The sequence below is a fragment of the Stegodyphus dumicola genome, chromosome X1 (assembly GCF_044657685.1).
Source record: "Stegodyphus dumicola isolate Sdum_Otavi_A_Nest chromosome X1, ASM4465768v1".
In the NCBI taxonomy this organism is placed as follows: domain Eukaryota; kingdom Metazoa; phylum Arthropoda; class Arachnida; order Araneae; family Eresidae; genus Stegodyphus; species Stegodyphus dumicola.
In genome coordinates this window covers 124200423-124212880 of record NC_140780.1, presented here as the reverse complement: position 1 = coordinate 124212880, position 12458 = coordinate 124200423, and the positions used below count along the sequence as shown (strand labels likewise).

Here is a 12458-nt window from a genome sequence, read left to right as displayed (position 1 = left end):
AAGTTTGACTTTGACTCTTATTTTTTACTGTCTTAAAAGTAGTGGAGGTCATTTGCTATTGCACGAGCTGCTTAAATTTGCAACACAGAAGAAATAATGAAAAAGTTTGTTTAAACCTTCTTTTGACATTATGTTACTTTACTGAGGAAAGGGTGATAAAGATTCTAGCTGTCTTTGCGAAGCCAGAATTCTGCATTTAAATAATTAGGTCTCATACAACTTTTGTAACAATGCGTGATCGTTATATTTGTATAATCAAGTGAATATTTAAATATTTGTTCAAAACAATTTTAGGCAACGAATCTTCCCACACGTGTTCCTATCGCCCACTTGTTTCCGAGTTTAGTACAATTTTTCTGCCCATCAAATCAGTAATATCCTCCTCTTCTCAGCGCTCATTGTTCGCTGACACCATCCACAAGAAACCATACATAGATTAATATTTTTACTTTAGCGACAGTGGGTGATTCTGTTCAGATTCTCTCCGTATCGAATAATGCCTGTTAATGCTTTGCGTCCAGTATCTGGAAACATCGGTAAAGAGTACGAATTTCTATTGGTCTGAGCCTACTTCAGTCGCTGTATGTCACTGCATAAAGTGAACTCTACCTAAAACATTGGCTGCTTAAAACAGACATCAAGATATGAAGCGTTACACATGTAGTAAAAGCTTATCCAATGTTTGAGGTAGCTGACTCAAATCATCAAGGTCGAGTTCTAACAGATGATTTTCTTAGTCTTAAAATTAATCATATGTGTCAGTATGACACAGAAGCCTCAACATTGGGAATTCTTTCAAAGTGCGATAAGGATTTCCTGCTCAAAATTTGATTTCGTAACCGAAGAAATACAAAAAGTCTCCTATAGAGTATAAGGTATTTTCTCCTTTCCTATACTCGAAGTGTATTCAAGAGGTCCAGGGATCGAGTCCTGGCGAGAGCACTACGAATTTTTACATCTCTTGTTTCAAAAAGCGTAATGACTCTACAGTGGCGTCCTAACTAAAAGCTGGTGGACGATAATTCGTCACTATCATGATTTGGCGATTGGGTGCCCTAATCCCCAGCCGTTCTTTAAAAGGGGGAGTATATAGGATATTTTATCCCTCCTTTCCGCATGCCTTCGGAGTGTAATTGGAAGCATACTCGTCGCGTATTCGAGAGGTCCTGGGTTCGAGTCTCGGCGAGGCCACTGCACATTTTTCACATATACTACTTCAAAAATCCTAATGACTCTATAAGAGATATGGTAAGTGGAATGATTGTAGTGCGCTTCGAGGCAGTCGATGGCCCCCAATTGCAGTTCGCTGAACTTAGCAAATGATGTATCGAGATCTATCTAGCAAAATGACTGTTTCGAGTTTTATGCATTTGTATTTAGAATATGAGAAATTCATATTCTAAATACATAGCTCTGAATACATATTGTGTGCTACTGTCAGATTACATATATTATGCAATCCAGACTACTTTTCCTGCTATATACTGTGACGAAGTTTTATTTCTGTCTATATGATTAATTTGGTGAAGCTCGGCCCTGGTTTTAGGCAAGCCATTTCACATTTCCTGTTTGCGCCTTAATTAACGAAAAGAAGTATAGTTTCATTTCCAAAATTATTTTTCAAAGTGGTTCAAAAGTCTGGGAAAAATTTTTTTGGGTAATTATTTAAGGAAGAGGTATTAATAGCAGAAGATTCTGACATTTTCTTAATACTTTTTTGGTTTTCTTTTTCGTCGATCCTTGACACAAACTTACTTATTTCGGAACCCTGAAGCAGTAAAAACTGTGTTTAAAGAGGGAATTATATTTTTAACCTTTGAATCGGGATATAATTATTACAAACATGGAATTAAAAATTAGGTTATTATTTTAAATAAAGTAACTAAATATTTACGAATAATAATCAGATTTTAGTTTTCGATTTGAAGTTTAGTTACCTTAGAGCTCAATTGTCGGAGTACTTCTTATACGATTTAAATTCCAGGTGCAGTCGGGAATTTGATTTGTAATGAAGGGAAAGGCCTTATATTATTGCTTAACTTTCATTTATTCAAAATATTGTTTTTGAAACGCAATTCTGAATTCATAAACGAACGCTAATTGCAAGCACATTACACAAAAGTAATGTCATTTAATTCTTACTAACGGTGTGAAGAAAACTATTTGTTACGCATCAGAACGGTTTATTGATGCTTGATTCTCGGAGCTTTTACTAGACGAAACATTGCGTGTGGCTATTTTTGATGGGAAGAGAAGGAAGAAGGCTGTCAGGACAGTGGAGCACAATGAATGACTGTTTGATTGAAAACTTCCCTTTCCTTTATTATCTCGAAAAATATCGCCTAGAAATCAACATTGGCAAGAAGATGTGCGGTAGGTAAGAAGGGGGTTTGAAATCACGAGGGATTTAAAATAAAGAGCCCGAGATGCGCCTGACCTTACAGAGGCCGGCACAAGTAGGCCACGCAAACCTATTGGCGGGATTGAGTCTTCCTCCTAGGGATCCGGTTCAGTGGCCTCCGTCAATTCGGATGGTTGCTTCAGTCCCGCGTGGTTTCGCTTTCGAAGAGGGTTATGGAGACTGCTTGAATCATTTCATCGACAACATCATGGTACGGTGGATTGGGATTTTCGCACTACTCGTTGTAGTTTCAGGGGACTTCCTACATTTCCCAAGAGGTAAGTAAATCTTGCCTTATTATTATTTGTAAATAGCGAACATATATTATGAGAAAACAAAAATTAGTATCTTTATTCTTTATCAGTTTATCTTTATCGGAAGCACGATAAATATTTCCCTAATTTTAATTTTACGCATAAATAAATTAAATTAATGAGTAATTAAAGTTCTTAAGGACTACATGGTGACTATATTAGCCATTTCCTAAAAGATCCTTGTTGCAAATTCACGCCCGTATACCTATAACGATGCTTAAAGAGAGATAGAGAATTTGTAAATATGTTTTAGAAAAGTTTGGAAATACGAAAAAAAAAAAAAAAAAAAAAAAAAAAAAACCACAGTACAGTTGTGAATTTTATTCTCAGAGGATGTATTTAAAGATATCAAGTGTGACTTTTATAACTAAAATAATGCTGTGACTCATATGATGAATTTAAAAGAGAAAACGTAACGCCAACTAATATTTTCTACAATAAATTTTTGCACATGTAGTAATGAATCTTGTAATTAAAAAATTCATGCTTTTTATTTCTAGAAATGGTGATGAGAAAGCCTATTTGCAAATATTCAGACGTATTGGATATGGACAGCTTAGTTTTCCCCACAGTTTTACAATAATTTGTTGTTTATTTTTAATTCTACCAAACTTTATTTACACAGGCTTGAACGCTTTTTAAGCTAAAAATTTATTCCTAAAAATAACACACATGATGAAGCACACAAATTTAAGAGCTTCATTGAAAATTCAGGACATGTATTGTTTCAAAATTTCGTTATCGCTTGATTAGTGGGAAGGAAAATGATATCCTTCTAATGATACCCCCATTTGAAAGATTTTAGAAATGAAAATTGCCATTCATTAAAAATAAATATTGTTAGGAGAAATATAAATATTGTTAGGAGAATATTGATTTACACTCTAGTCTCGTCGTCAGTATTTGATATTCCATAATCGTGACATTTGTTTCCTTGCTCACTAAGACGTTTTCCTTTTGCGTAGATCAGTATAGAATTGAGAAAAAAAAAAAAAAAAAAAAAAAAAAAAAGGTGTGTGTGTTATACAACAGAAGTAACTTTGTGGATGTATAAGTTAAATTAATTACAAATGGCAGATTTTTGAGAGCATAAATCTCAGAAATGAATTCAAACGGAGAAAATATCTCGCATGGAGTTTCAAGGTTGGATGCACTGCTATTTGATTCGCTTGAGAGATATATACAATACTTTTTATGTCTCTTCCCGAACTGAAAGATAGGAAAATTCATTTAAGAGGTAAAGTTTTTATCAAAATTGCTGAAAATAAATATAGAAATGTCGAGCAAATATGAGTTTATTTTTAAGGGATTAGCTTACATTCGTCAGACTTGTTATGGCATTAAAATGCTGTCAAAAATAAAATTTTTCTGGGAAGCATAAAGAAACAGAAGGAAATGGAGACTGTTATAGTGTGAGATCATATGAACCAGCGATGCGTCTTCTCCCTAAGGTGAAAAGCATAAATACTTTGTAGAGTTTGTATATTAATTAACCAGTTACTATGATTTAAACATTTATTATAATTTCTTCTTTTCTGTAATCAGGATGCAAATTAGTTGGTTGAGTATTTAAATCAAGAGTTTGAATGTTTTAGATATAGAGCTTTTGGCAGCAATACCTGCAGTTTTCTTTTTATTGCCTAGCTCTGCCATTGACTATCCCGGCTTAGCTATGTCCCTAGCCGACGTTGAAACGCGCGATTAAAATATTTAGCCAGCTTAAGTAGGCCACTTTGGGTAGTAATCATCTACCATAATTTAATTTGAACTTTGTTATTTTAAATAACCATAAGTGGCGGGGTTTATTTTTACGTAGAAGTCGTGCTTTCTATCATTTAAAGAATTAATAAAATGTTTACTTAAATCTTCTTAATCATTTAAGTTATAATTCAGACGGAACGACAACTCGCTTGTCAGTCTGATAGGATCAGAAGGACTTTGATTTAGTTTCCACACAATTAGAACTCCATAATTTATTAAGTTAAATAAAAACACAAATTTGAGCTTCTAGAACATTTCTGAACTACTGCGATCTTGAAACTCTATAAAAGGAAATTTTTAGCTTTTAAGTTCGTATTCTTATTTACAATTTCAGGTCCGATCAAAAGCCATTTGTTTAGATCCTAATTCATAGAAACATACCTCAGCTATGAATAAAGAGCAGTAAAAAGAGGATAATTTTGTAATTAACTTTGTATTTAATTGTCAAGTTACTGGAGCAGTAAAAGAATAGCATTTTAATTCTTCCATCCATAATGTGTAAGTAATACTATGTGTACTAATTTACACGAGAAAAGGCTTTCGGATGGAGTGTATTACTTTCTCTGCTTTTGAAAAACCTGTCTCGCATCAAATTTATTAGTGGCTAATAAGTATTTTATTGTTTAATATTTATCAATACGTAACTGAAAAATTCTTCTAGAAGAAACAAAACGTTCAAACCAGTCATTGCTTATTACATAACTTAGCATCATTTTTAACATTTTATCTCAGATAAATTTCTTTTCTTTCAGACACTTTGAATTAAAAATGTATCAATAATATATACAGGATCAGGTTTTTAATACCAGTAATATATACAGGATCAGAATTAGGTGCTAGTTTAAATAAATTGTGTTATGTATAATTAATTAAATGTCTATCATCTATAAATAATATAGCTAACTATATAATTACGACAATATTTTACGTCTCAGTAAATTATTTTAAGCTATTTACTATGCAGAGCTCTCAAAAGAATTGAAATATGGGCTTCATATCATGATTTATAAGAGGAATACTTTATTTAATTATGATGCACATTGGAATGAATGAAAGCAATGCATTCACTCACTTTTCTTTGCTACTTCTGTGATTGATTTGAAGTCAAGATTCAGACAAACGTTTAAACCAAAATAATAAAAAATGTCCTTCTTTTCACTCAATCAAAACTTCCTGAACGTTTATGCTTGTCGGCAGTTAATAATTTCACAAATGAAAAAGCACGAAAAGTTTGGAAAAAAATTATTTTCTAAAACATCTCACCCATTTTAGAGCAAATGGAGAGAAAATCTGTCTCTTTAACATTTTGACTCAGTTTGGGTACTAAAACTGAGAAACAAGTTTGACCTTAATATTTCTTCAATGACATCTTTATAAAGATTAATAGTTAGGATCGAATATCAGAGGATAATTGTGTCACATTAACTAGCGATATTTTAATTATATCTGTGAGGTCTTTAGAAATAGGCAGTCTTATAATAGGTATCAGATGTTTAATGAAAAATGTCGTCTTCGTTGAAAGCATTTAGGTGGAGTTTCAGTAATTTAGACGCTGTAAATATTTCACTTGGGAAAAACATATAGAAAAACATATTCTTTTGTTAGTGACATTGCTAATTACAATAGGTTGCATACGCAGACGACATGGAACTGGTAGGAGGAGGGAAGGTCAAATGGGTAGAGTTCATCTTTCAAAAATATCTGGTACTTAGAAGGTTAACCAAATGGGCTGACCCCGTATGTGCATTCGAATCAGGAAGTTTTCATGTATTATTTTTCATTAAAGCGACAAATTAGCTCTATAAAATAGCTAAAAGCTCTACTTAAAAAGTGGAATCGTCCGGTAACCTTGCCACTTACCATCGGGGATTTCCTTTTCGCCAGTTTTGAAAACAAAGTAATTTTTCATAAGCTCATGTTAGTTCCTAAGCTCTGGAATAACTACAGTAGAGAAAAACCAATCATTTTTAAATTAATAAATTCACTTGCATGGCAATACAAATATTTCTTTTCGTAGGTCTATATGTTACAGGCAAAGAATTACCTTGATGATGCATAAACAGAACACAGAGTTGAATTTCAGTCGATTAGAGCACTACTTTAAAGGACCTAATTATATAAGGGTAATTAAGATATCAGTGGAATATATTCCTGTATTCAAGAGTAATTGACAGCAACTTTAAAGACATTTTTAAATGAAAGCTGAAGTTGTAACAGTTCAAAGTTCCACCATTTCTAATGTATCCGAAGTCTTCTTTGGAAGAAAAATCATGCTGTGAATATGCCGGAATTTCAAGTGAAGAAAGACAATTTCAGTGGATCGTGCTATAGAAATGCTCATCTGCAAAGTAAAAAAAATCACAGATTAGCTTCTCACCCGAAAGCTCAATTTTTGGAAGTCGTAGAGTTTACAGAGATTTACATCGATTCTCAAACAATAGAATTCTGTATCTTGAAAATATGCATTTCATCTAATTTTATATAGCTAGACACATGAGGTACATAATTAGAAAAGTGTAAAGATGAAGATGTATGCTTTTATATCGGCTTAGAAAAGAATATTAATATGTCCCTTTTGTGTCACTTCCTGAGAAACATTAATAAAATGTTTGTTTAAGGATTTAAAGAGAAGGAAGTTAGAGAAATATGGAGGCACAGCCTTTGGAAATCTTTCAAACAGAGGATAATTTTTGTTTGAGATTAAGTTTCTTATATTACTCCATCTAGCAATAGAGGAGATCTTTACAAAGGGGATTATGAAAGAGCGAGGAAATTAAAGAACGATCGATAGAATGTGTAGCCTAAAACTTAAACTATATACCGAAGTTATTTCTGAGACAGAAAGTCTTAAATGCTAACATTCAATTAAAAGTTTCCTCTTTAACTGAATATTAGTGTTTCAACTGCTATTCAACTGAAAGAAATTGGGTAGATGGATTAAGAGGTTATTTCTTAGAGAAGAGAAACAAAGCGGATGAAAAGTTTGCAACTGGTTTTTAAATTATTAAATGTGCTATGAGGTTAAGAAGATGACGGATGTAAACAGAAATAACTGCAAAGTAATGCAATGATGATATAGCAAAAAACCACTTGAAAAACATAAAAAGAAGGACTGAGAAATGATGAACTTATCAGGGCTTCCAAAGTTCACAGAAGTTGAAACGTGTCTTTTTAAAAATAAATACTTGCGTTATTTTTCCTTTTTAAAAATAGGTCTTATTTATTTAACACAATTAATCAATTCACATCTCTTTCTTACTAAAGAGTAATTTTCAAAGGAATAAAACCATGCTATTTCTAGAATTTTTTTGAAAATCATTAATATAAAATTATCGCTATTGAAATATTCATATTTTCTTGCATTTACTAATAAAAAAATAAATAATTGAATACGATTTGATATCTTTTGAATGTCACTAATTCACCTTATTTTATATTCCTTTATCAATGAAAATTTCACCTGAATTCGTTGTACATTCTTTATTCTATACAGAATTATATGAAGTCCCTATTCTTACAGCTAATATTTGTTTTATCAGAGTACCACAAAATTATCAGACTGGCTACACATGGAATTCTGATTTTTTTACCAACAACCCCAAAAAATAAATCTTTTTTCTTACTTTTTCTTTAAATGCTTAATAAGTGCCTTCAATCAAAACTTCAAACTCTATTTATCATATTATGTAATACTCATAAAGAATGAATAAGCGTTCTGCTCATTATTTACACCTTTAAAACTATCAATAGCGCCATTTCTGGTACTATTAAATAATTAATTATTATTATGGCTGCATTTTATTAGTCCTGCGTTCGATTCAGCAGAAGGTATGGGTGTTTGCAAATATATATAATACTTTTGTGGCAGGGAGCATTTAAAATACAGTTGAGCTAAAATTTCCCACGAAAATTTGGGGTAGGAAACCTTTGAATACGTCTCGCGTTGGATTATCCATCAAACTTGGGACAGACCAAAGCAGACTTGTATTGTGGCCTATAAGGCACTTCGCCAATAACTGGCGCAACCCTTCCCTTCTTGTCTACGATGCATTCATGGGCTTGTCTATGTTCACATAATGAAGTTAAATCGCCACAACCACAAAACATTTGATATCAATGAAAGAAAATTATTTAATGGTTAACTGGTTATACAAAACACGCGAAGACTATGTGCCCCCGAAAAAAAGGACTATTATGCGCGAAAACTATGTGTCTTTATTGAGTTCATTTTAAAGGAACGTGGCTCGTATTCAATTTATAACGTAGAAAACCACGATAACTACATGAAGCGATAACTACAGTCAGCTCTTCGAGAATTAAATCGTAGATGAACTACCAGTGAATAGTGCATGTCCAGTTTTATAAAATTGGCCATCGGTTGAACTATTCAAAGAAAGAGCTGAAATTAAAACCAAGTACCTTCTTAAGAGGCTAAAATAAAATGAAAAATTAGTTGTTCTAACAATTAGATGTTAGAGAGAAATAATAGCTGGTTGTTACAGAAAACCAATTAAAATGTTTAAAATGTCATGTAATATTTTCAATAATAGTAGTAATAATGATTGGACTACTAATATTACTACTACTAATAATAAATGCTTTTCTGAAAGAAAAAAGAAGGCAAAATGACCTGAAATATTAAATAATGTCGGTTATCATACTGGCTTAGAAGAAAGCATTTATGCTAAGTAATCTGATTTCTAAACTGATAAAGCTTGGGGAAGAAATTTTGATTTATGTAAAAGACTATTTAAATTGCGAGCAAATTCCGAGAATGCAGTGCAATGAAATTTGGCCTTTGTTTCTCCTCTGCTTGTTAAAGGACGTGCATTGTTCTTTTCGACGGACACGGTCAGTGTGATGTAAGTAGACACGGTCAATATCGAGAGGGAGGTCAGGGGCAACATCAGGCTCGAGCATATGACCAGCATTGAGTTAAAGGGCACGACCAGTTTCACTTCTTTATTACGCTGCATTTGCAGTGACTGAATGTCTTAGATAATTTTTAGTGCAAGTTATTTCATTACAGAATACGTAGATGAAATTATGGAGTCTAGAATGAAAGACAGTAAGATTACAATCAATATACATTTCGGAACGCGAGGAAAGAATTGCTTTTCTGTTTACTTTGGTTTCTTAAATTTATATGTAAGCTTAAATAATCATACTGTTTGTAACATAAAATGCATTAAAAACAACCTGGTACTAATATAATAGAAGCTACTTAATTTAAGCATATTCTGGTGTCTCTTTTGATATCTGTAGAAATACGTTAAAATTACGCTAGAAATCGTATTTTCTGAATATATTCCTTTTTAATTTAGCTTTATACTAAAGTGTAAGTGAAACTAAGTATTTTGAAGCTGTATACTTGCCACTTATTTAACGACTGATATATTTCAACTTTCAGTTTCTTACGAAAAGAAAGCTTGAGTTTTAAATGAATAGTTGTCCTTTTCTTCAGATTTTTGCTTATTAAGATGAATTTTTTTCTGATGCTTTCTTTTAACCTTAATGGAATACAGCAATTGGGGAAAAGAAGCAGCAGAATAAAAGAGATGCTACCTCGAAGGCAGAACTCACCTCATTATCTACAAAGATTGAGTGGAATCTAACGGCAACGATTGGCGCGGTAAATAAAAAGTGTGACGCAACATGAACTCTGACCCTCAACTAATGTTTCAGCTCACGAATGACCACTTTCTGAAAGGAACGTTTGCTCTAAATCTGAACTCTACAAAGTGGTCAATATCGGTTTCTCAGTGATCGGTATGATTTCTATCAAAGGGTCGATAAACCCTTAAAGGGACGAGTAGAGGTTGGTTAAGGTTTTGAAACTGCATGCAGATAAGCGCTGAAGAAGTAATATTTACTTTTGCCCTATGCATCCAACAAAAGTCATTGCAATTGCTCAATTTTATCAATCATTCGTCAAAAAAATAATGTAAAAATTTAAGTATCACAAAGTTGGGTTCCCTTTAAAGCACATTGAGAAACCCAATTAATAGCGACGATTCATTTCCTGTTGACGAAATAAGCTGCTATCAACATAACGCCTATGTACTACAAAAACATAGTGAAAGAAAGTAAGGAACATCAGTGAATTTATCTTGCTGATCAACCATCATTATCTTACTACGTTAAACAACTAAACATATAACAATTTCATTTTAATTTTCAATTCTGTTTAATACTGATTTACGCTTAGTGTACTTTATATATATTTTTGCACATTATTTGTGTTTGCGTGGGGATCAATGAAGAATTATAACGTCTCTAAAGGGATCGTTAAGCAAGAAAATTTGCATAGTACTTTTTTAAATACTCTGTTGCTTACTGCTTTCAGAGAAAATTGTTTTATTATTTAAATTTTTTACTAGATCATTTTTAAATAACTGAATTTCACAAATGTCAGATTTTAAATATCATTTATTTGAATACTTAATGAATTCATTAAGCATTTTAAGCTAAAACTGCTTAATTGTCATTAATACGCATTACGTTTCAAAACATTTGAGCCGATTTCAAACGACTTTATTCCTGAAATTTATAAACTGAGAGAGACAGTAATATACGAAATGTAAGAAGAAATGTTCAGGTTTTACTAGAAGTATTTTAGGGGACATCTTTCAATTACACGAATTAAAAAAAGACCATATGCATATTTTTGCTGTATTTGCTCCAGCGCATCCTTTGTTATCGTCTTCGTAATAAAAGACAATAAGTGAACCACATCATGATAAAACAGAATCAATATTATGATGAAATTCTAAACCATTTTAATTTTTCGCTTGATGTGTGCCATATTAATATACGGCTCATAGAGTTAGAATTACTTTCATCTGAAGTAAAGGAATCATTTTGAAGCATCTTGTAATTTTTACTGAAAACAAATAGAGGTAACTGAAAGAAAGTGTGTATGAGGGAAAAACTAACATCATAAATTTGCTTTATAAACATCAGATAGCCTGTATTATGTTATGTAATTTTTTCTGGACTGTTTTTCAGTGAACAAAAGTAGTTCAAGAGCAAAAGGAAACGATTTTTTAAAATTTCAAACATACTCTAATTTTAACTAAATATATGTATGACTTTAAGTCATACGTTATCGAAATATAGTCTCTTAAATGGAAAAATTATGAAAATACGTAAGCGGTCATTCATGTCGTTTAACATTTCACAGTACTTCGCCTAACAAAGAGGCAAATGCGGAAATATAGTTTTAAAGCGCAGAACAAACGAAACGAGAAGCAATCAACCAAAACCGAAGGAACACCCAAAATATGAGAGATTTAAAGGACGGCATCTGTCTGGGAGCTGTCATTGTCCTATTTTTCCTTCGATAAACTTCCTTGTGCATCTGAAGCTTATGCTGACCCATACTTTTCATCTGTGGCATGATCTTTGTGTTTGAAAACAAATCAACTTCTATAACAGAAGTGGCTTTTTTGTGGGAGAACTACATTTATTTCTTAAAAGTTTTCCGAACATGATTTGAGGCGATATTAATTGCTGCTAGAATCCCGTTTATCCATATTAATAGTTGAAATATATCAGATAATGTTTTTCGAGGTAATGGGAAACTTTAAAATTCTCAGTAATGGAAAACATGGAAACTATTATCGGGAATTTTGTATAGATATAAATACTTACAATTTTGTGTTCGTAATCATACACAGTACATTTATACATTGCAATATATTTATGAATTTGAATTATTTAAAACGGTGAGAAATCTTTAAAGCCTTTCTTCTGAACACTAGTACGCAATACTAAACACTTATTACGCTATTATTGAAAACCTATGGAAATCAATTTACATGCAAGTCATTTTCTGGGGAGAGATTTCATAATTTTCTTTTTTTGCTTACTATTAATGAAAACGAATTTAATAAAGTCGTTGCCTGTTGAAGCGATTATTCTCTTCTCAAATAATGTCATAAAGCTCTAGAAGCGTCTTTTCGTAATTGCATTGCATATAA

At 32.2% G+C, this 12458-nt stretch overlaps 1 protein-coding gene across 1 annotated transcript in view; it reads left to right on the top strand.

The window, feature by feature from the left end:
* The first annotated feature begins 2522 nt into the window (after positions 1–2522).
* LOC118200211 (uncharacterized) overlaps positions 2523–12458 on the top strand; it is a 36779-nt gene continuing 26843 nt past the window's right edge. Inside the window, exon 1 of the mRNA XM_035372148.2 lies at positions 2523–2679. Coding sequence (XP_035228039.2) covers positions 2532–2679 — 148 coding nt within the window. The 5' untranslated portion in view covers positions 2523–2531. The remainder of the gene's footprint in view (positions 2680–12458) is intronic.